Genomic DNA, 25,936 nt, shown 5'->3' on the forward strand with positions numbered 1-25,936 from the left:
TGCCCCTGAGTTCCATCCACAGACCTGCAAAAAAAAAAAAAAAAAAAAAAAAAAAAAATCCAGAGAATTGAGATTTACTTTACATGGCATAAAATTCATTGCTTTATACTGTACAATTTAGTGTTTTAGTATATTCACTCACAAGGTTGTGCAGCAATCACCACTATTTAATTCCAGATCATTTTGATCACTCTCAAAAGAAATTCTGTGCCATCAGGAGTCACTCCTCATTCCCTTTTCCTTTAACCTCTGACCACCACTGATTTGCTTTCTGTCTCGTGGATGTGCCTACTATAGACGTCTAATATAAATGAAGCATGCAGCATGTGGAATCATACAGACTGTCTGCTTCTTCCGGTTCACATAGCGTTTTCTGGGTTTATCCATGTTGTAGCGTGTCAGTATTTCATTCCTTTTATGGTTGACTAATGTTCCATTTTATGCTTTTGCTGGTTCCTGCTTATTTATCAATTACTTAATCATCTTTTTCATCAGTGGGCATTTGGATTGTTTCCACTTTTTGGCTATGATCAGTAATGCCTCCCTCAATATTTGTGTACTAGCTTTTATGTGGTCATATTTGTAGCTCATTTGGGTAAATTTCTAGGAGTAGAGTTGCTTGGCCATATGATAACTCTATGCTTATCTTTCTGAGAACCTGCCAAACCTCACAGCAGCTACCCAAAAAGTGTTTCTATTTTCCCTTCATCTTTGCAGAGTGTTTACTGTGCGCACAGAATTTTAGACAAGGTAGTATTTCACTTTCCCATCCTTCTGTCGAGCACACAGCATGTAGCTCCTGAGGGAAACATACCTCTTCCCCTCTTGACCTTCTTTAACATTTCTCTCTTTTTTTGTGTTTTAGAAGATTTTTGTGTTTAAAAGGTTTAGAAGGAAACCTTTATACACTGTTGGTGGGAATGTCTATTAGTATAGACATTATGTAAAACAATATAGGTTCCTCAAAAAATTTAGAATATGAAATGACTGAGCGATCTTATTTCTGGGTCCATATCCAGAGGAAATAGAATCACTATACCTCCATGTTCATTACTGTTATTCACAATAGCCAAGATGGAGAAACAACCTAATTATCTATTAATGGACACACACACACACACACACACACACACACACACACACGATATTATTTAGAAACAAGGTTATCCTGTTGTTGACAGCAATGTGGATGAACCTGTGTTCATCCACATCATGCTCAGTAAAATAAGCCAGAAAGAGAAATATACTGTATGAAATCACTTCTATGTGGAAACCAAGAAGGTTGAACACATAGGAAGAAATCAGAGGGGTGCTTACCAGAGATGAGGGGAAGGAGCGATGTTGGTTAAAGGTGCAGACCTTCAGTTGTAAGTCCTAGAGAAGTCATTAAGTTGTGGTGACTGTATATATATATGGTTACTGATGTATTAGGAACTGAAGCTGTAGCTCAGTGGTAGAGCACTCGCCTAAGTGTGTGTGAAGTACTGGGTTTGGTCCTCAAAACTATATATTTGAAATTTGCTAAAAGTAGCCCCTAAGGTTTTTTGTTTTATTTTTGTGTGTGCTGGGATGGAATTCAGCGCCTTGTGCATGCTAGGCAAGCACTCTACCACTGAGACCCACCTTAGCTGTAGATTTTAAATATTTTCACCACACACACAGTGGTCACTGTGAGTGAGGGATGGACATCAAAATACCACAACATACACTTTTGCTGGACAAAATCTATTACTAAGCTAGAACGGTATGTAGTGATTATATGTACTGAATATTCTGAGTCTATATGGTTATTAACATTTCCTCTTTTTTTTTCAGTACTGGGATGAAACCCAGGGGCATTCTACTTCCAAATTACACCCCTGGCCCTATTTTTTATTCTTTATTGTAAAACAGGATCTTACTGAGTTGCAAAGGCTGCCCATAAACCACAATCCTCCTGTTTCATCCTCCCAAATGCTGGAATTAGAAGCCTGCACCACCATGCCTGGCTTGATATTCTCTCTTAAGTCTCCTTTTATGAGGTGCTAGAGATTGAACCTAGGGCCACACACGTTTGGCAAGTGCTCTACCACTGAGCCATAACCACAGTACCTCCTTCTAGACTTCCCCAGAACACACACACACACACACACACACACACACACACACACACACATGCACGCACACACGCACATGCGTGCACACACATGTACTGTTTACTCTATTTAATTCATAGTCTCTGAATTTAATATGGCCAATTATTCCAATTATAATATATAAAAATCTGAGATATATGTGCAGAGGTATTTTTTCTTTGAGTTATGCCAGGTTTGTTACAGAAAAGATAAAGACTGTGGACTTTATATTAATTCTGTCTTTTAACCATTCACAAAAGTTGCTATTTCTTTGCCTTGTAAAGATCACAGCTGAGTAGAAACAGGTATATTCAAGTGATTTTTGGTCCTGTTAGATGCTCCACCAAAACGATCTTTTGATCTTATAATGTATGTTATCTCTCCTCTTAGATCCATAGTATGCGCAATGAAATCTTTGAAGTCTCGCACTAAAGAAGGTTATTTAACTTTGCTCATCCCAGTATCCTGAGAACCTAGGGTTTCCTTGGACCAAATTTTGGAAATATTCTTTATATTAGTATACAGGTAATAAAATACAGATCCTTTTTTTCTTATTTTAATTTGATTCTTATTCGTGTTGGCATTGAACCAAAATTATTATTTGGACACTTTTTCTAAGAAGTAGAGAATGCTGGAACAGTAGGATTCTGCCCTTTTCACTTTTTTTTTTTTTTTGGTGGTACTGGGGTTCCTGGAAGCCCTTCTACCTCCGGGCTACACTCCCAGACCTATTTTTACATTTTTATTTGGAAACAGGATCTCCTAAGCCAGTGCGCGTGGCTGGCTTTGAACCTGCACAATCCTCCTGTCTCTGCCTCCCAAGCGTGGGGATTACAAGCATGAGCCACCACACCTGGCTTACCCTTTTCTCTTTTAGCTACCTGTATACCAAACAATTCATTTTCCTTTTAAACTCTGTTATTGCTATTTTTATGTTATACCCCTGAATTTTCAAAAATAGAACTTATTTCTATAACTTGTGGCTAGCAGTGGCCTTAAGCAGAGTCATGATGCTGTATTTTTCAAAGTAAAATCATTGTTACATATATTCATTGTTGCCGCAGACTTGGTTCAGTCCAAATGGGGCTTGATTCCACTCGCGATCGAATCAAATCTCAGAAAAGATGGGGGAGGATAGGGTGCCCGTACTGCAGCCGCTTATCTGCAGTGATCCTTTCCCTTCTAGGAAATAAATTTCTTTAAGTTCCTATTTACAGCGCTTCTGGAAAGAATCTGACATGGATCAGTGCTTCTTGTGCAATCGAACACTTTATTCTAGACACAAAATTTTTTATATTTCCCCATTTCCCCGTGATTCCCTAGAAGAAAAGTGCAAACACCCAAAATACAATAGAGAGATACACATGCAAATCACCAACCCTGAATAAGAAAAGTAAGGCCTGTGACATCACAGGTCCTTGTGATTGAAATCAGTCCCATGACCCCAGGTGGGTCTTGTGCTCCGAATCAGCCCCTCTGGCCTTGCAGCTGCAGAGGCTTTTAGTGGGCAAGTTCCAGAAGAACAAAAGTCACACCCAAACTCACTTGAAGAATCCAGTTTTTAAGAGTTTTCTTTAACCCTTTCGGAACTTTTGTTCCTAAGGCTTAGTCCAATGTCCTTCTCTATCTAGCAACCTCCTTTGAGCTGAATGGGGGACGAAGTCCGAGATTCCAGCTTTCATATATGTAGTTGGCGTAGGGAAATCCGTGTACCTTTATGATGATTTAAAGGATTTTGATGAATGTCTGCTGGATTTTGTCTGCAATACCATCTGCTGTCTGAAAGCTTAAGCAAGCTCATAACACAGTTTATTAGGTAAACACCAAGAAATAACATGAAGTTTTTAGATTTAGTTGTCAGATGTACTTCTCTAGCAGCTGAGCACTTTTCCTCAAATGATAGGCTTATTAGAAGCCTATTCCTCTTTTAATAATCCATTTCCTCACCACACTCCTTCTGTAACCTGCTTTTTATCTTTCTAATTCCTTTCTTTCCCATTTGGGACAATCTTAGGATAAGCTCCTCTTCATACAAAAATGCTTTCTTATTCTCACCATATTTTCTTTCTTTCACATTTACACATCTATTTTATCTGTCCTTTGTTCTGACATTGCTATTTTAACCAGGTGGTATCGCCCTGCCTCCAGGCAGCGCTATCACTAGGTGCAAAGGCCAAGATTCCTTCTAGCCCGTGGCTCTATTGTAATGGTTAGAATGAAGGTCAAAGATAGGGAGGAGTTCTGCATTTGTAATTACTGACTGGAATGCTGCCACTGCATCTAAATTCTAACTAAATTTTATTACCATTTGAACAAAGCCGAGGACGTTTAGAGGCTTAGACAAATTACCAGAAACTTTATTTTCCACGGACTCAGTTTCTCTCACAGTCCTGATCTTACACCACCGGAGCAATTCGTGTGGAGAGTTAAAAGAATCATTACCAAAAGAATAATAGTTATGAAAGAATATCTGAAAGTGGGGGGAGTACTTTTGGCTAGAGACCACACCCTCTCTCGGGGCTTATTTCTCACATTGAGAATCCGCCTATTAGCTGCGTGGGTTTCCATGCAGATGCCGAGAGGAAGTAGGTCTCGGCAAAGTCTTGGCACATTGTCTTACACGTTAGTTTAATGTTGAGATAAAATAATTAAAGAAAATCAGGACTATTCAGGAAAATTCTGATGGTTTGGTAAATGTTATATAGTCCATTCCTTCACTTACAAATACATATTTTGAGTCGGGCGTGGTGGTGCACACTTGAAATCCCAGCATTCGGGAGGCTGAGACCGGAGTGGTTTGCGGCCAGCCTCAGCTACTTAGTGAGGCCCTCTGCAACTCAGTGAGACCTGGTTTCAAAATAAAGAATAAAAAATAGGGCAGGAGGTGTAGCTCAGAGATCAAATGCCCCTGGGTTCCATCCTCAGACCCACACACACACAAAAAAGAATAAAAATAATAGAGCAGGGAGCCAGGCATGGTGGCACACATTTGTAATCCTAGCATTCAGGAGGCTGAGACTGGAGGATCGCGGTTCGCGGACAGCCTCAGCTACTTAGTGAGGCCCTCTGCAACTCAGTGAGACCTGGTTTCAAAATAAAGAATAAAAAATAGGGCAGGAGGTGCAGCCTGGAGGTCAAATGCCCCTGGGTTCGATTCCCTGACCTGAAAAAAAAGTAATATATTTCATGATCATTATTTTTTTAGAAACTTTTAATGTGAGTATTATTGGTTAGCTACTTTCAGTGTGAGAAAGCCAAGGGATATTACTTAAACTCAGATATTTGAAACTCTAGAGTACCTAAGTGCTTTTTTTTTTTTTTTTTGTACTGGGGTTCCTGGAAGCCCGTCTACTTCCGGGCTACACTCCCAGACCTATTTTATACTTTTTAATTTTTGGAAACAAGGTTTCTTAAGCCAGCGGGGCTGGCTTCAAACCAGCGTGATGCTCCTGTCTCTGCCTCCCAAGTTACGGGGATTACAAGTCTGAGCCACCACGCCTGGCAGTGTTTTTTGTTTTTGTTTTTTTTTTTTTTAAATGTGGTACTCAGGGGCATTATATCTCCAAAAAATTTTTAAATTTTGAAACAAGGTCTCCCTAGGGTGTTGAGCGTTTTGCTACTTGCGGAGGCTGTCTTGAACCTGTGATCCTACTATCTGCCTCCCAGTGACTGGGATTACAAGTGTGTGCCACCATGCCTGGCTATGCTAGTGTTTTGAATTGTCCTAGAAATCTAGGACATAATATTTCTGAGAGCTGAGAAAGAGTAGTATTTGCCCATGTAGGAGATTAGATCTGTATATATTCCTCCTCTTTGTGGAGTTTGTTCATTTTAAGACAAAAACTTTGGTTGAAGAGTAGATTATGTTGTATATGTTGGCTTGTGTTGGGTGGTTGAACCAAATCAGATGCATCCATTTTTGAATTACAGTACAGGACATTGTCTTAGAGGATGACAGAGAGGAGGAAATTATAAGGAGTTATTTATTTATTTATTTATTTATTTATTTATTTATTTATTGTGGTACTGGGAATGGAACTCAGGGACATATACCTCTGAGCTAAACCCACAGCCCTATTTTATTCCTTTATTTTTTTATTTTTTGCAATACTGGGGATTGATTGCACTACTTTGCGCTATACTCCCAGCCCTATTTTTTATTTATTTTGAAACAGGGTCTCATCAAGTTACAGATGGCCTCACTAAGATGCTGAGGCTGGCTACAGACCTGCAAGCCTCCTGTTTCAGCCTCCCAAGTAATGTGATTACAAATGTGCACCACCACGCACGGCATAGGTTTTGTTTTAAATTGGTTTAGGGGCCGGGCATGGTGGCACACACTTGTAATTCCCGCACTTGGGAGGCAGAGACAGGAGGATCGCGCAGGTTAGATAGGTCTGGGAGTGTAGCCCGGAGGTAGAAGGGTTTCCAGGAACCCCAGTACCACCAAAAAAAAAAAAAAAAAAAAAAAAAAAAAAAAAAAAAAAGAGTAACACTTGATTCATTCCTTCCCTTTGGTTTTAAGGTTTTAAGGTCACTGCTATAAAGTCACCATTAAAAACAGATCTTAAATGGCTAGGATACATTTTATAGCTGAATTTTTCTGGATCGTCTCCAAAAACTGATGTTACTGAAATTTCACACAAGTAACCACATTATGGTTAGCAAATTTGTCAGTCTGTAAAGATTCAATGGCACAATAAAACACTTTAAAATATTTATATTTTTATTTTAAAACTTGTATATTTTTGTTGCTTAATATTTGGGTAATAGAGGAAAGCTTAAGAAAGTAAAAATACTTTATAACCATATCTAGAGATAGTGTAACATAGTTAATATTTTGATCTTAACTTTTCTTTCTATTTTTGGGTGCTAGATATTGAACCCAGGAGCATTCTACCTTTGAGCTATACACCTAGTTCTATTTTTTATTCTTTAGTTTGAAACAGAATCTCGCTAAGTTGTGCAGGGCCTCACTAAGTACCTGAGGCCTTCCTTGAACCTGTGATCCTTCTGTCTCAGCCTCCCAAGTATTGCGATTACAAGTGTGTGCCACTATGCCCTGCTTCCTTATTTTTTTGAAGTAGGATCATCTTTACATAGTTGAGACCATATTATCTGTGTGGATTTGTATTTGTATTTGTTTTCTCTTTGCATAACTTTTTTTTGTGTGTGTGGTACTAGGGGTGGAACCCAGGGGCTTTTCTACCTCCGGTTATACTCTCACACTCTTTTTTTGGTACTTTATTTGGAAACAGGGTCTTGCTAAGTTACTAGGAGCCTCACTCAGTAGCTGAGGCTGGCTTCGAACCTGTGTGATCCTCCCGTCTCAGCCTCCCAAGCGCGGGGATGACAAGCGCGCGCCCCCACGCCCGGCTTCCTTGTATAACTTTAAATTGCCAAGGAAAACCCGAGTACTCTTCGATCTATTCATTCATTCGTTCAGTCATCCAACAAACATGTACATGTATACACACGACTGTATGTAACTCTCACACAGACACGCATGTATTCAAGGTGCAGTGTTATTTGCTTCAGGAAGGGTTCTTTTCTTTCAAGGGAAAACAGTCAACTATAGCTAGGCATAGTGGCTCACACTTGTAATCCTGGTACTTGGGAAGCTGAGACAAGAGGGCCAGAGGTTTGGGGCTAGCCTCTGCAAGGTAGTGAGACCCTGTTTCAAAACAAACAAACAAACAAACAAACCCCATTAAAAACAAGCTGACTGTGTTGGCGCATGCTTGTGATCCCAGTACTTGGGAGGTTGAGACAGGAGGATTGCAGGTTTGGGGCCAGCCTCAGAAACTTGTGAGACCCTGTTTCAAAATACAGAATAGAAAATATGGGCTGGGGTTGGAGCTCAGAGGTAGAATAGCTCTGGGTTCCATCCCCAGTACCACATGCACAAAAGAATAAATAAATAAAAAATAAAAAACAAAGCCAGGTGTGGTGGCACATACTTGTAATCCCAGCATTTGGGAGGCTGAGACCTGAGGATTGTGGTTCGCGACAGCCTCAGCTACTTAAACTCCATAAGACCCTGTTTCGAAAATAAAAAGACTAAAGTAAAGGGCTGGTGGTGTTGCTTGGAGGTAGAATGCCCCTGGGTTCCATCCCCAGTAACACACACACACACACACACACACACACACACACACACACACACACACACAAAGATAAAAATAAATAAAAAAATAAAAAATAAAAAACCAAAATAGGGGTGGGAGTATAGCTCAGAAAACAGACAGGGAGGAATGTCTGTGTTTTACTGAGGTCCAGACAAGGAACCGATCTGAATGATCTGAACTTTGATTAAGTTCTTTTGTTTGTAGATTCCTCTTTTTGGTGCTAAGTCTGTCGGCCGGGGAAGTCCTGATGAACCAGTACTGAGCAAAGCTGAATTTGTTGAGAAGGTTCGTCAGAGCAACCAGGCCTGTCATGATGGAGACTTCCACAGAGCCATCGCTCTGTACAACGAAGCCCTGGCAGTGGACCCCCAGAACTGCATCTTGTACAGCAACAGATCCGCCGCTTACATGAAGATCCAGCAGTACGACGAGGCGCTGGACGATGCCATCAAAGCCCGGCTCCTCAATCCCAAGTGGCCGAAGGTAGGCGTGCACTGACTTCCGAGCGGGGTCCGTGCTGACACCTTGCTCTGATATAATCTCTATTGATTCAGTGCAGGGGTTAGCATAAGCATCTGTACTTCAGCAAGATGTGGAGCCACCGAGTTTACATGCTAGTGACTGGCTTCCTCCTTGATTGCTTGGTGTGTGTCCTCTGTCCAAGGTTATGTCGTACTCTGTATGGGATTTCAGTTTTCCTCTTCTTACTAGGATACATCCTAGTTGTGTAGGTTTTGGACATCTCTGTGCACAGATGTTTAGATGGAGCATAAAGATCATGTTTCTCTTCTTCAGGTATTTTGTTAATACCTGCTTGTTTTCAGAATGGTAATCAGGAAGTTTTATTTTTTCTACTAATCATTGTAATGTTTTATATTTCCTTGAATACTAATAAGCTTGAGTTGTCTTCTTCTCCCTTTATTTATTTTTTTTAGATGGGGTTCCACTATATTGTCCAGCTGGTTTTAAACTGTTGGGTTCAAGTGACCTTCCTGCATTAGCCTCCCAAGTAGCTGGGTCTCCAGGTGCTCACCCCCCACACCTGACTTATCTTTGTTTTATACATGCAGATACTTTTCAACTTAAGATAGGGTTATATCACAAAAACCCATCCTGAGTTAAAAATGGCATGTCAAAAATATATTTAAGCCGGGCGTGGTGGCGCACGCTTGTAATTCCCGCACTTGGGAGGCTGAGACAGGAGGATTGCACAAGTTGGAAGCCAGCCTCAGCTACTTAGTGAGGCTTTCAGCAACTTAGTGAGACCCTGTTTCCAAATAAAATATAAAAAAGGTCTGAAAGTATAACCCGGAGGTAGAAAGCCTCTGGGTTCCACCCCCAGTACCATTAAAAAAACCCAACATATATATATATATATATATATATATATATATATATTATATATCCTTAACCTATGAAAATCATAGCTTAGCTTAGTCTATGTTAAATATGCTCAGAACACTGACATTAGCCTGCAGTTGAATAAAATTATTGAATACAAGGCCTATATTATGTTAAAGTATTGAATTCTTATTTAATTTTCCAATTAATTTTTCTTTGTTAACTTTAATTTTTTATTGGTGCATTGTGGTCATGGAGTGCAAGATCTTAGAGGCACACATGTACACATCACTCATTAGCCCTTCCCCAGTCACCTCCCCATTCCCTTTTCCTCCCTCCTTCTTGTGTTTGGCTTAGTGATTGACTTTGATATGCTTCTTATATAGTTTATTGATTATCTATATTCCCCAAACATTTGCAAGCTGTGGTGGTGTGTACCTATAATCCCAGTACCTAGGAGGCTGAAATAGGAAGTTATCAAGAGCCTCAGCAACTAAAGGAGACTCTTTTAAAATGAAACAGTAAAGGGCTGGAGTGTAGCTCAGAAGCAGGATGCCCGGGGTTCAGTCCCCAGTACAGGAACCGACAACCCTCTCTAGCCACACAGCACACTGTAGTGTATTGTACACTGGCATTACCCTGAACAGGTTATGCTGTTTTTTTTGGTGCTGGGGGTTAAACCCAGAGGCATTCTACCTCCAAGTTATACCTTGAGTCCATTTTATTTTTTGTTTTGAAACAGAGTCTTGCTAGTGCTAAGATCTCACTATTGTTTTCACCACGCACACTCTGCTTGCAGAGGTTTATATGTACTTGTGATTGTGTGGCTGATAGGAACCACGGCACACGCTCACCATCAGAGAGTATCCTATCGCACATTGCTAGCCTAGGACAAGATCAGAATTCAAAACTCATCTGGGCGTGGTGGCGCACGCTCCTACAAACCCCAGCATTCGGGAGGCTGAGACAGGAGGCTCGTGGTTTGAGAATGCCTCAGGTACTACCGAGTGAGGCCCTTTGCAACTCAGTGAGGCCCTGTTTCAAAATACAGAATAAAAAATACAGAATAAAAAATAGGGCTAGGACATAGCTCGGAGGTTGAATGCCCCTGGGTTCCAACCCCAGTACTGACAAAATAAATAAATAAATAAATAAATAAATAAATAAATAAATAAATTCAAAACTCAAAGTATATTTCTACTGAATGCATATCATTTTTCATCACTAGAAAGTTGAAAAATACTAAGTTAAACCATCCTAAGTAAGTAAGTTGGGGATTATCTTTTACCATTTGACCATAAAATTATGGGGTTATTGTTGTATTCTCTATTTTATCTTATTGATCTGTGTATCTATTCTTATGCACTAACAATAACACCTTAATTACTACAGATTTACTGCAAAGATAACATCAGGTATTGTAAGTCCTCCCTCCTTGGTCTTCTTTTTCTAAGTTATTTTGTGCTGTTCTGTGTTACTGTTGTTTCTACATAAATGTTCAGCACAAGTATTTTGCTTTTGATGCTGTTATAAATAGATTAATTTTGGCCGGGCGTAGTGGCGCACGCTTGTCATCCCCGCGCTTGGGAGGCTGAGACAGGAGGATCGCACAGGTTCGAAGCCAGCCTCAGCTACTTAGTGAGGCTCTCAGCAACTTAGTGAGACCCTGTTTCCAAATAAAATATAAAATGGGTCTGGGAGTATAGCCCAGAGGTAGAAAGCCTCTGGGCTCCACCCCCAGTACCACCAAAATAAATAAATAAATAAATAAATAGATTAATTTTGTTTCTAATATTTCATTATGAATCTCTGGAAGTTTTATCCTAAGCTGGTTTTCATATTGATTGTGGTTGGAAAGCAGGTGGTTTTTAAGTCTATCACACAACTGGGGAAAATGGGATAGAAATAGTGCAAGTCAGAGCAAATCTTGCCATTCTGAGATTCATCTGTTTCTCTTGAAGAAACTTTTCTTGGGTTGTTGTTGCAAGTTGGTTAATATTTAAAGTTCTGAAAAAGATAATTTTGACAAATTTTTCTAGTGGTTTAATTTTATAGGTAAGATGAGGTTTTGGTAAGATAAAGTTTGCCTACAGTTTCAGAGGAAGAAAAAATAGAATTAGTACCTCTATCTGATTCGAAATTTCTTAATATCTATGCATATGACATCATGATATTAAAGTTGTCAGATATTAAACTTATAATAAATATTTACAGTAAAATTTTCTTTTATACTTTTTTTGCATAGTTTTATTAATTTTTTTGTGGTAGTGGGAATTGAACCCAGGGGCGTTCTACCTCCAAGCTATATCCCTAGCCCTATTTTATTCTTTATTTTGAAACCGTCTCACTCAATTACCGAGGGCCTCACAAGTTGCTGAGGCTGGTTGGGAACCTGAGCCTCCTGTCTCTGCCTCCCAAGTACTGGGGTTACAAGCGTGTGCCACCGTGCTTGGTGTACTTAGTTATTCAGAAGCCTTTTGTAAACAACTGAAATAATTGGAAAGGGGACTTTTCATATGACATCCTTTACATCTAAGCTGGCCTTTTTATTCTCCTGTCAGAGACAAAAATATGTTTCCTTCTACCTTTTTCCACTGGGTCCCCTGAAACAAAACAAATATGGATCAGCAAGGGAAAGTGCACACATTCACTTAGTGTAGGTCTTATGGGGGCCTTCATCAAGTCAAGTGTTCTGTTTTGTTTTTGGTAATACTGGGGTTCCTGGAAATCCTTCTAGCTCAGGGCTATACTCCCAGACTTATTTTTATATATTTTTTTATTTGGAAACAGGATCTCTTAAGCCAGCGAGGCTGGCTTTGAACCTGCACGATCCTCCCGTCTCCGCCTCCCAAGCGCGGGGATGACAAGCGTGCCCACCGCGCCCGGGATGAGTGTTTTTATGTTGGGTGGATGAAGAGTTGAGTATCTTGGGAAAATGTGGCAGGACCAAGTGGCGCGAGTTAAGGCTAACAACTGGGGAACCTTGGCAAGGCATATTTGTTTAGATTTTTCTCCGTCTTTGGAGATACGCACATTTGTTTCTTCCTAGAATTCCTCTTCTTACTTGAGGGTCTTATGGCCGGCTTCAGGGGTGTTGGAGGTCTTCCTGTGCGGGCTCTTTCTCAGATTCCCTCATCTTACTCACCTTGCCAGGGTGCCACAAGCTAAATCTATCACAGCCAACTTGCACGTTTTTTTCCTTTAAAGGTGTATTCTACCTTCAAGATACACTCCAGCCTTATCTTATTTTGAAACAGAGTCTCACTAAGTTGCTGAGATGAGCCTCAATCCTGTGATCCTCCTGTCTCAGCCTCCCAAATACTTGGGAGTGTTCTTGGAGTTACAGGTGTGCACCAGGGAGTATATGTGGAGTTACAGGTGTGCACCACTGTGTCCAGCTTACTTCTTTTAATATTATAAATATATTTTCCAGAACAATTGTTATTGTTTGTCTTTGAGAATATGTGGTTTATTATTATTAATATAGGCCATTATTGCTGGGCGTGGTGGCACACGCTTGTAATCCCTACGCTTGGGAGGTGGAGACAGGAGGATCGCGCAGTTCAAAGCCAGCCATGCTGGCTTAAGAATAAAAAAAGTATAAAGTAGGTCTGTTTCCAAAAATAAAAAAAGTATAAAGTAGGTCTGGGAGTATAGCCCGGAGTTATAAGGGCTTCCAGGAATCCCAGTATATATATATATATATATATATATATATATATATATATATGCCATTATTTCATATACTTAAACATAATTTTATGACAGGCACATAATTTCTATACATTTGAAGCTGTATTAAGGTCTTTTGGACCAGTCTATAAATCTATAAATTACACACACACAAACACACACAACACATATGCACACTTTTCACTAACTCAGTTTTAAATTTTTTTATACAAGAAAAATTATCTTCTTTTCTTCCTCCCTTTCTCCCTTCCTTCCTGTCCTTCCTTCCTTCCTTTCTTCTTTCTTTTATTTTTTCTTCCTCTGACTTAATAGTTTTTGAGTTTTTATTTAAAAAGGAGGAAGGCTGTTTCTGAGATGAGTGCCCGTTTGCAGGCTGGGGGAGCTGAGCCACTCTTACACTGTTGGCTGAGAAGCTCCTCCTCTGTTGGGGGCCCCTGTTCTTCTCCTGAGTGCACTGCACCGACCTAAAAGACGGCTGAAAAGTTCCCACTTCTGAGTGGAGAGACTCCAAACAAAAATATGTATTTTTAGATGACACCATTTAATTGGTAGCTTTTCTGTTTGTTGTGATTCTCTCTTACCACTCATCATTGTTCACTTACTTACACATTTACTTTTTATTTTACTATTGCTTATCTAAGAGGAAATTCAGTTTTTTAACCAGGAGGAATTTTTCTCGTAAATGTCAGCCTCAAGTAATGTGAGCGTCCACAGCATCTCCTTGGAAACCAGGCTTCTGTGGGGTAGAAACAAGTACTTTAAGATGGCTGTGTCCTAGGAAATGGCTCAGGAAGTCTGACAAGAGGGGAAGTCCTGCCATTAAGGAAACTCGGGAAATAGGAGCTCAATTATTTAAAGTTCTCAGGTTTGTTCAGCGTAACTCATTTTAAGAATGGCCCATCCCAGGCTGGGTGTGGTGGCACACGCTTATAATTCTAGTACTTGGGAGGCTGAGATAGGAGTACTGCAAGTTTTAAGGATGGCCTCAGCAAGTACTTAGTGAGACCCTGTTTCAAAACAAAAATAAAGTAGGGCTGGGGTGTAGCTTGGAGATGGAATGTCCCTGGTCTCAATCTGAGGAACTAACGCGCGCTCACACACACACACACACACACACACACACACACACACACACACACACACAAAATCAGTAACTGTTCCAGTAATGTTCATTTTTTCTGGCCCAGGTCAATTACCTGGCAAGAAACACATTAGGAATCTCTAGATAGCTAGACTGTAGTATCAGATCTGTGCTCCCCGCCTTCATTGTAACTGACTTGATGCCTGGGTTTTGAGCACTCTTGGGACGTTTGTTACTGCCTTGTTGGTTCCTTGACATTTGATCACTGTAATGTTATGTTACTTACTTTTTGTTTTTGACCATAAGCCTTGGCTGGTCCTCCTTCACCTCTAACTCCTTGCTGCTGTCTATACTGCCAGCCTTGATGTTTTGATCCATCTATCTTTTTTGTTTTTGAGCTTGATAATGTGAAGGGGCGAGTCATATATTTGTGCCTGCGTCTATCTGAAGTACTCTTACCACATGCTTTTTCTGTATAGGTATTAGGCAGAATAGAAGGTGACATTCAGAATCATTTCACACGTCCAGCCAGCATTAAAGAGAGCTTCATCTGGATCTCCTCTGTGTGTGTGTGTGTGTGTGTGTGTGTGTGTGTGTGTGTGTGTGTGTGTGTGTGTGTGTGTGTGTGTGTGTGTGTGTGTGTGTGTTTGGGTTAGGTAAAATGCACTCCTGAATTATTTTGGATTATGCTTCTGCTGATAGGCTTTATAGTTTTAGTGTATAATATTCCTAGGTGGTGGATTGTTATTTCATGAAGAAGTAAACTGATGTAATCATGCCCACCATTTGAGGTCAGTTGGCAAGTCTTGGATTAGAACATTATAGATGGGATATTCCCCGGTCAAGAATTAAACAGCTAGCCGGGTGTGGTGGCGCACGCTTGTAATCCCTGCGCTTTTTGGAGGCAGAGACAGGAGGATTGCGCTCGTTCGAAGCCAGCCTTGCTGGCTTAAGAGACCCTGTTTCCAATTAAAAAATATAAAATGGGTCTGGGAGTGTAGCCCAGAGGTAGAAGGTTTCCAGGAACCCCAGTACCACACACACACACACACACAAAAAAAAAAAATTAGCTGATATTGCTATGATTGACTAAAGTCAGAGGTCTCTTAGAATAGAATACCTTAGTGCCAGGCGTGCGCTTAGGAGGCAGAGACAGGAGGATCGCGCAGGTTCGAAGCCAGCTGTGCTGGCGTAAGAGACCCTGTTTCAAAAATATAAAAAATAGGTCTGGGAGTGTAGCCCGGAGGTAGAAGGGCTTCCAGGAACCCCAGTACCACACACACACACACACAATAAAAAAAAAAAAGAATAGAATACCTTATGTTTCTTATAGTCAGGATTGGTGGCCCACCAATTACAATTCCATTACTTTAGGAAGCTGAGACAGGAGGATCACAGGTGTGAGAACAACCTCAGCAGGTAGTGAGACTCTCATCAACCTAGTGAGACCCTGTTTCAAAATAAAAAATAAAATATAGGGCTGGGGGTGTAGCTCAGAAGTATAATCCCCCTGGGTTCAATTCTTAGTATCAACACACACACACATACACACACACACACACACACACACACACGTGTGTTTTATACTTGGGCGTTGTTGTGCATGCCTGTAGTCCCAGTACTTGGGTAGCTGGATCCTTGACAGGAGGATAGCAGGTTCCTGGCCAGCCTCAGCTACTTAGGCCTTTTGCAACTTAGTGAGACTCTAAATAAAATAAAATAAATTTCAAAATAAAATAGGGCATGTGGGTGGGGGTTGGGGGTGGGAGTGGAGGTGGAGGTGGGGTGGGGTGTAACAGCTTGGATGTAGAATGTCCCTGGGTTCAATCCCCAGTGCCAAAAAAAGTTTGTTATGATTCTAGTCATTCAATAGATGAGCTTTGATAATTAAAAATAAGCATTTTAAGACTTGATTACTTTCTAAAGAGGTCTTCTGAGGAAAAGATGGTACAAACTTCTGAGTAAAAGTCATACATAAAGTAGATATACCACTGTATGCATATATGTGCTTTTTTTTCCTTTTTGAGACAAGGTCTTGCTATATCGCCCAGGCTAGCCTCCCACTCCTGGGTTCTAGTAATCCTGCCTCAGCTTCCTGAGTGACTGGGGCTATAAGCATGTACTACTGTGCCTAGTTTCTCTTAAGTTTTATTCTTTCTTTCTTTTTCTTTTTCCCTTTTTTTTCAGTATTGAACCCAGGAACATTTTACCTCTGAGCTACATCCTCAGCCCTATTTCTTATTCTTTATTTTGAAACAGGGTCTTACTAAGTAGCAGAGGGCCTCACTAAGTAGCTGAGGCTGGCTGCAAACCTGCAATTCTCCTGTTTCCGATGCCCAAGTATTATTGTTGTTGTTGTTGTTGTTATCATTATCATCATCCTCTTCCTCCTCCTCCTCCTTTTTCTCTTTCTTTTTTCCCCTCCTCTCCCTCTCCCTCTCCTTCTTCCTCTCCCTTTCGCTTTGGGGTGCTGGGAACCCAGAGCCTTTACCACTAAGCTATATCCCCAACCTCTTTTCTTAAATTTTTTTTTTGTGGCAATGGGGATTGAACCCAGAAGCATTCTACCTCCAAACTACACCCTCAGCCCGATTTTATTTCTTATTGGAAACAGGGTCCCACTTGGTTGCTGAGAGCCTCACTTAGTTGCCGAGGCAGGCTTTGAGGCTTTTTGGGATTGAATGCGTGTGCCACCAAGCCCTGGTTAATTTTTCCTTAATGGTAAAAAAACAATGTAGCTTTAAAGTCCATTTAGATAAGGAGCTTGGGGTTTTGGAGAGGAGTGATTAGATTTCAGGAAAGTATATCGAGAAAGAGAAATATTTTTAGTGCAGTAGGTCTCAAGTACGTGCAGAAAGAATCCTTTTTCAATCCATATGACCTTGCATTATTAACAAGAGCTGCAAATTGTTGAGTAAAATCAACTTGCCTTTGGTTTCATGAAGAATTTCTCAGACTTGTACGCCCTCTTGTGTTCAACTGATAGTTAAGACTATTCTGCATTAATGGCCTTTAGTAGTCTTGTTTAGATTGACAGGTTGGGTTGTTATATGTGTGTTCTTTGAAGAGTTTGTACATTTTATAACCACAAATATTCAATACATATAACCTACTCTCACTATTATAAAAGTAAATTGTATGGTTGGAAAAAATAAGTGTGTCCCTTGTTATGTTTCCTATATTTACTTCTGCATAGTCTGTATAAATATTCATTATATTTAATTAATGTATTCATTGAGCCATATGTCACTGAACATAAATTATTTCTAAAAGGCTAAACAACAAGGTGTAGTTATACCATTATTTCCATAGGAAGGTTCTGTGTCAGTTGTACACTATGCTGGCTGATGAAGCTGCTGGGTGCCTGGGTGGCATATTGTATACCTTCAGCAAATATTGTTGAAAGGAAAAATAGAAGTATTTCTGATAACCTGTATTTTTAATTAATTAATTAATTTTTATTTATTTATTTATTTATTTATTTATTTATTTATTTTTTCTGTACTGGGGATGAAAACCAGGGGCATTGTGCTCAGAGAGACATCCCCAGTCCTATTTTTTATTCTTTTTATCTTTGAAACAGGGTCTCACTGAGTTGTGAAGGGCCTAAGTAGCTGAGGCTGTCCATGAACCACAATCCTCTGTCTCAGCCTCTTGAATGCTGGGATTACAAGTGTGCGCCATTTGTAATCCCCATGCGGGATTACACGCCTGGCTAACGTGTGTGTGTGTGTGTGTGTGTGTGTGTGTGTGTATATATATATATAATTTGGTGGCTGGGGATTGAACCCAGGGGTCTTCTATCTCTGGGCTACACTCCCAGACCTATTTTATATTTTATTTGGAAATAGGGTCTCTTAAACCAGCTGAGGCTGGCTTCGAACCTGTGCAATCCTCCGTCTCAGCCTCCCAAGTACGGGATTACAAGCATGCACCACCACGCCCAGCTTTAACCTGTATATTTTAATTGATTGAAAGAATTAAAAATAATTAGATGGTTGCCAACTTTCTATATTCTTTTTGTTTGTTTGTTTGTTTTTATTTTTCCAGCACTGGGGATGGAACCCAGGAGCATTCTCCCTCCAAGCTACACTCCCAGCCCAATTTTTTATTCTTTATTTTTTTGAAACAGGGTCTCACTGAGTTGCAAACGTCCTTACTTTAGCTGAGGTTGTCGTGAACCCAGGTCTTCCTGTCTCAGCCTCGCAAATGCTGGGATTATAAGCATGCACCACAATGCCCGGCTGCCAACTTTCTGTATTCTCAAGGGCACTTTGTTTCTTTGGTTCAAAAGAACCTCGGGAACAAATGACTTTGAACTTTTGTGTCAATATTTAATTAAAGTAGAATCTCAGCCTCCTGACTGACATGGAACCAGTCCTCCTTCCCCCTTATTATTTGGGCACCCTAATGGCTGAATTGCTTTGATAGATTTTTGTGGATCCCCTTAGAATCACATCAAATTTGGTGCAGGTTTATGAGACATGGTGCCAAGCTAATTTTAGAAGTTTAACAAATGGAGTCATAAACAAAGCATTCCTTTGAAATGGGGGAGGAATTAAAAAGGTGATTCTAAAGGGTTAGTTGCCAAAGGTCTATTATTTGAATAATGGATTTCCTGCCTACCAGATAATAATAAAACCCTCTTACATTTGCTTAGTGTAGGCAAAATATAGGCTAAAAATCATCAAGGATTTGTTGTTGTTGTTGTTGTTATTATTATTATTATTATTATTATTATTATTATTGTTATTTGGTGGTACTGGGGTTCCTGGAAACCCTTCTATTTCTGGGCTATACTCCCAGACCTATTTTTTAAATATTTTTATTTGGAAACAGGGTCTCTTAAGCCAGCACGGCTGGCTTCAAACCTGCACGATCCTCCTGTGTCCCCCCCTCCCCCCCGCTGCACGGGGATTACAAGTGTGTGTCACCACGCCTGGCTAAGGATTTGTTATTTACTTTTATTTTTTTGTAGTATTGGGGATGGAACCCGGGGCATTCTACCTCTGAGCTACACCCCCGGCCCTATTTTATTTATTAATTTGAAACAGGGTCTCACTGAGTTGCAAAGGGCTTCACCAAGTAGCTGAGGCTGTCCACCGTGATCCTCCTGCCTTAGCCTCCTAAATGCTGAGATTACAAGCATGTGCCACCACGCCTGGCTCATTTACCCGTTCTTATAAGATATCCTTTAAAACTATAAACTATAAGGAAGGAATTTTATAGCTTTCTTGATTATATTCTTAAATAAAATACAAACTCTGCTTTAAAAATTGAGGTGTTAAGCCAGGCATGGTGGCGCACGCTTATAATCCCAGCGCGTGGGAGGCTGAGACAGGAGGATCGCACAGGTTCAAAGCCAGCCTCAGCTACTGAGTGAGGCTCTCAGCAACTTAATGAGACCCTGTCTCCAAAAAAAATATAAAATAGGTCTGGGAGTGTAGCCTGGAGGTAGAAAAGCCCCTGGGTTCCACCCCCAGTACCACAAAAAATAATAATTAATTAAAAAATGAGGTGTTAGTTTTCATGCAAATCTCAAGTAGTTTTGTGTGTAGGGGCAGGGCAGTACTGGGGATTGAACCCAGGCGTATTCTGCTACTGAGATATACCCCCAGTCCTTTTTCTGTTTTGTTTTCTGGTACTGGAGATTTGAACCTAGGAGCATTCAATTTTTGAGTTATGCCCTTAGCTCTGTTTTATATTTTATTTTGAAACAGGGGCTCACTAGGTTGCTGAGGCTTGCTTCAAACTGTGATCATCCTGTCTCAGCCTCCTAAGTACTAGGATTACAAGTGTGTGTCACCATGCCTGGCTCTATTTGTTTTTATTTTGAAACAGAGTTTTGAAGTTGCTGAGGCTGGCCTTGAACCCATGTTCCTCCTTGTCTCAGTCTCCCAGGTACTAGGAAAACAGGTATGTGCCATTGCATCTGGCTCCCAGCCCTTTTTAACTTTTTAAATTTTGTAACAGGGTCTTGCCAAATTACCTCACACTATGGTGAACCTGTGATTCTCCTGTCTCAGCCAAGTACTGTGGTTACAGGTGTGTGCCCAGCTCATGTTTTTGTTGTTATTGTTGTTGTGGTACTGAGAATGGAACCCAGGGACCTCTGGGTTCCATCCCCAACCTCCCCTCCCCCCAAAAAAGAAATTTGCCTATACTTGTTGTCTTGTGACTTTTGTTGAATAAGCATTTCATTGAGAGTTTTGCAGTGTACCAAATCACTAACCCTAAAAGCAGTAAGTTGCATACAGTGTATTTCTTTAATGATTTGTGGCTCTGTATCATGAATAACAACAACCATCATTCTGTTCTTTAATATGATGGGAATAAAGCATGCCACACTTTCATTCTTGTTATGTGTAGCACAAAGATTTATAGTTTGATCATCTTTTAATTTTGACCTCACCATCAGAAGATTTAGGAGTTTGTTTTATGCCCCAAATAAATAGAAGAAATTCTGCTTCCTCTTTATATCTAGATTATTCCATAAATTATTTGACAAATTTTTAGCAAATAAGTGCATGCATAGTACCATGTTAGGTATTTCTTGGTTTTAAGCAATACATTTTTTACTTTATCTCTAGGAAATTTGTGTAGTAATACTTACAATGTTCATGTTGCATTTACATTTATTTTCCCATCTTCTCCCTGTGAGGTCAGCATAGTGGGTACTTTTATTCTGGTTTTTTAGATAAATCTGAGATCTGAAGGGATTGTTGTTTGACTAAAAGAATTGGTATATGTGGAAGATCCTTGTAAAATATAAAAGGCTAAAGACATGAGGACTTTATTATCTTCTCTTAGGCTATTGTCAAACTTGGGCCTTTAGTTTTAATTCTAGTATCCATTGTACCTACATATTATGTACTTTTTGTGTAAATAGGTCAAATCATATGTGCTTGTAGCTATCCCGCTACTTTGCAATAACTCTGTTTCTCTGTAATAATTTTGGTGGGTTTCATGGCAGATTGGAAATAGTGCAGGGTGTGTTACAATATATTTCTCAATCATTACTTCTGTGTTTCTGCATGGTATCTGAAGATAATTCTTAGCCCCTCACACTATCTACATTTTGGTTTAGGAAACAGGGGTAAAATTGTATTTAAATAAAAATAAACAAGCCAGGCATTAAGACAGGAGGATCCAGGTTCTTGTCCAGCCTCAACTACTTAGGCCCTCTACAACTTAGTGAGACCCTGTTTCAAAATAAAGAATAAAAATTAGACTGGGGGGAGTATAGCTCAGAGGTATAATGCTCCTGGGTCCCATCCCCAGTACAGCAAAACAACAACAACAAAAATAAAATGCCGACTCAAATGTTTGTGTATTTAATTTTTTTTAGAGGTTTAGATAGTTTTTATAATGTAATGTTGTACTGTACCAAACAGAGAGTAACATGGTAATGATAGCTATTAGGATCTACGGGAATCCTGGCAGATGAGATATTGTCGTAGAATGGGTACAGGGTTTTAGTTAGTTAGTTAGTTTGTTTATTTATTTATTTATTTACATTTTGGTGCTGGGGATTAAACTGAGGTCCATTTTACCTTCAAGCTGCACCCCCAGTTATTAACCCTCTGTTATTTTGAAACAGAGTCTTGCTAGGTTCCTGAGAGTCTTGCTAAATTGCTGAGGCTAGCCTTAAATCTGCAGTCCTGTCTTAGCCTCCCAAGTACTAGGATTACAGGTATTCACTACCATGCCCAGCTAAGTTTTAGTTTTATAAGATGAAGAAGTTATGAAGATATGGTCTACAACAATGTGAATATACTTAACACTACTGAATCTAACACTTGAAAGTGGCTAAGATGGTACATTTTGTGTTATGTGGTTTTTATGACAACAAAATGGTAGAAAATACACAAAGTTTAACACATGTTCCAGATTCTGCCACCTGGAATGATCAAATGATGGTATTTTGTCTGCGGTGACGATTTGGGAGACTAAATCCACTTGAGTACTGGAGTACGTCTTGAGGCTTCGGGTACACCTTTCTCATCTTGGTGAATTATGAACCTGACCTTAATTTTAGGCGGTCGCTCTACTTTGTTCAGTTAATACGGTGAGAAATGTTCTCATATGTTACTTTTTCATTCTGGCTTCTCTAGTAAGAGGAAAAGATTTATTATGTTTAATGATTCTTCCATACTTGGATTCAGGAGCCTCCTCTCCAGATGTCTTTCTGCTACTCATGGTGAGCTATTTGGAGATATCTTTGGCTTTGCAAAATTAATACGTGATTAGCATAAGATCTTAGTGTAGTCATCTATAATGTACAGTGGTTTATGCAGGAGCGCTCCAATCTTTTCCAGTAATGACTGTCTAAATCTCATTATTCTATCTTCGATTAAAATGTTAGTAGATACTGCTCTTTTATCCTTTAGTCTGGAGATTTAATTATAGAATAACTTTTCACTAAAAAGTAATTTATTAAAAGAGAAAGTATCCATAACCAATATCATGTAATTTTCCTTTCCAAGTATTAATTTTCCTTTTAGTGCTACCTACTGAACGCAGCAATTGAAATCAGCAAATATTATGGAGCTTCTCTATCTCACTTAGAATAAAGTTCTTATCATGGCCCGGGAAAGCCCTGACCTGGCCTGATTTCATCTCCTATTGTTCATCCTGCTGCCCCCACACTCCCGTCCCAGTCTTTTCCCTCCTCTTCTCTTCATTTCTTCCTCACTTTGGGGCTTTTGCACTTGCCACCTGGAATGTCTTTCACCCGTATGGGTGTCGGTTCTTTCTTAGGCTTAGGCATTAGCTTCAAAGTCCCTCCCTCATCTACTGTAACAGCTTAGCTTTAGTCACACCTGCTGTCTTCCATATTTCTCTCTGGTTCTTCTTACTACTTGCTTGTCTTTTGCCATCTGCCTTCCCCTTGTAGAATATAGAGCCCACGGGAGAAGGGAACTGGCTGGCTTTTCACCACTGTATCCTTTGTCTAGAAGAGTGGGTGACACTGTAGTAGATGCCTAGTAGTTTATTGATGAGATGGCTGAAAGATTCCTTGTTGTATCTTGCTCTATGCTAGACACTGAAAATTTTATGGAGGAACAGAGTTTAGTCACAGAGATTGACAATCCAGTAACTGTACTATGAAAGTGTTAAGTCCTACGGTGGAGGAATCTATAAAATGCTGTGGGACTGCAGATAAGAGAATAATTAATTTCTCCTAGAGATAGGTCAGGGGTATTAGGGATGGATTAATATATTAGTAGTTTATATTTTATATTAAATCATTCTCCTGAGGCACTTTGCTGATTAGTTACTGACTAGTTCATGCATTTCTAATACCTCATTTAACCTTGCTATTTACTTTTCTGTAAAAAGATGGTAGTAATATTGACCTAAAGAATGTTGTAAAGATTAATCATTTAATGTTGGCTAAGTGCATTGAAAATACAAAATTCTATATAAAGCCTGATGTTTTTAATCATATTAGCAACTACTTTCTATAATTAAGTTTTATTGTGTACTTAGTTCCTGACTACTATATAGAAGTAATAAGTATGATTGTTTTAAAAAAGAAATTATTTAGTAAAGGGCTATTTATTATTAAAAGGGCGTCATGAGCTTTTTGCATTGCATTGTTAGTAGAAAATAATGCTGGTATTTTCTATTTACACTATTTTCTAGAAGAGTAGTAATGTATTATAACCCCCGGGAGGCAGCAGTGTACCAAAAAGACTGTGCGCTTAGGCATGCACAAACAGGAGTGCAAGTCTGTTAGTGTTTAGTGACTTGATTTAACATGAGGAGATTTTGTTTCTTACTCATTAGATAGTGAAGATATCAGTGACATTATAACTTTTCTTTCTCTATAGCCTCGTATCATCTTGGGTTTAAAGAGTTCTTCCTTTCTCAAAGAGAGGATCATACTTGGTGTATAATGGTATCTAGGCATTGCTGGATACACAGGAGCACCTCACTTTATACTGGATTATGCGATGCTGTAGATTCCCCCTAGAAGTTATGCATACATTAAACTTATTATTTAGTTATTTGTTTGTGGTACTGGGGGTTGAACCTGGGGGAATTCTACCTCTGAGCTACACCAACCTTTTATTTTTTATGTTGAAACAGGATCTTGCTAAGATGCTGGGGCTGTCTTCAAACTGACAATTCTTGTCTCAACTTCGCAAGTACTGGGATTACAGGTGTGTGCCACTGCGCCTGGCTTAAACTTTTTAGAAATTGAATCTTTCCCTAAATTTATTATGCCAGTGTGTCTCAAAGTTTATTTCTGCCCTAAGATGCAAAGAAGGGATAAGATTCATGTAAAACCCTAATAGGGGCCTGCTGCTTCAGCGAGTCTCAGCTTTTCCCAGCAGACCTCAGAGGGTTTCATGTTGGGTTGTCTCTGAAGAGTCCTTTTGTTAGGGTTAACTTCCTTTATAGAATTAGGGTTAGCAGCCATCAAAATAATATTATTTTTGATATTTAATCCCTGCATATCACTTATCCCAACCCAGGCAATGGTGGCGCACATTTGTAATCCCAGTATTTGGGAGGCTGAGGCAGGAGGATCACAGGTTCAAAGCCAGCCTCAGCAATTTAGTGAGACCCTGTTTCCAAATAAATAAAATAGGGTTGATAAAACTTGGAGGTAGAATGCTTCTGGGTAAATCTCCAGTACCAAGAAGAAAAAGTAAAAAACAAAAAATATTAGAATATTAGCAATAGTATTTTCCCAAAGTGTAGAAATTTGAAGGTCAGCAGTAGGCAGCTGGGCACATGGAGGTTCTCCTTGAGGCTCTGTGTGTTCTCCTAATGACCTTTCTTTATCCCTGTTCTAAGGAGTGTCTTGCCCCCTGTGTTATAATTGGCTCTTAGTCTTGTCTGTATCCTTAGACTGTGAGCTTCCTGTGAGCAGGGACTTTGTCTTGTTTATACATGTGTTCCAGACCCAATTTTTTGGCACATATTAAGTGCTTAGAATATATTGTAAATGAATACTGAATTTGTGTAGACTTGAGATTTTTTTGGTGTGTGTGTGGTACTGGGGATTGAACCCAGAGGCATTCTACCTCTGAGCTATGCCCCAGCCCTATTTTTTTTTTTTTTGAAACAGGGTCTTGCTAGGTTGATAAGAGTCTCACTACTTGTTGAGGCTGCCCTAAAACCTACGATCCTTCTATCTCAGCCTTCCAAATACTGGGATTACAGGTGTGCACCACCACGCCTTGGCTAGACTTGAGAATTTTTAAATAAGGGTATTTAGTGCAGAAACAAATACCAGTTACACACATTTTCTGCTGCAGAGAGTGTTTGGAAGTTCTTTTATGCAATATATTATATGAATGAAATCTGAGGAAATTCTGATTGGAAATACTGGTTTCAGGGCTTCTGGGAGCACTGACAGATACTTAAAACTGGTTTTATTTCTCTGAAACAAAGATGTGGAGGCTGTTTAGGTACTATTTTCAGGCAGTTTGGCACGTTGATTGCTAATTCTTGTAAATTATGTGGAATAGAAAAGGCTACCATCAACTGAAATGGAGCTTTCTAAATGGGACAATGAATATTCAAAGTAAATATATGGTACAGTAGAAAGTGATAAGGTATGC

The 25,936-nt window shown here is 39.7% G+C and overlaps 1 protein-coding gene across 2 annotated transcripts in view; it reads left to right on the plus strand.

Moving 5' to 3' along the window:
- Positions 1–25,936, plus strand: part of TTC28 (tetratricopeptide repeat domain 28) — a gene marked incomplete at both ends in the record, with an annotated part of 602,748 nt that overhangs the window by 37,473 nt on the left and 539,339 nt on the right. For both annotated transcript variants that reach the window (XM_080717620.1, XM_080717621.1), the window contains one exon: positions 8,447–8,725. In XM_080717620.1, coding sequence (XP_080573746.1) covers positions 8,447–8,725 — 279 coding nt within the window. The remainder of the gene's footprint in view (positions 1–8,446; positions 8,726–25,936) is intronic.

The sequence above is a fragment of the Muscardinus avellanarius genome (assembly GCF_963383645.1).
Source record: "Muscardinus avellanarius genome assembly, chromosome: 21".
Classification (NCBI taxonomy): Eukaryota; Metazoa; Chordata; class Mammalia; order Rodentia; family Gliridae; genus Muscardinus; species Muscardinus avellanarius.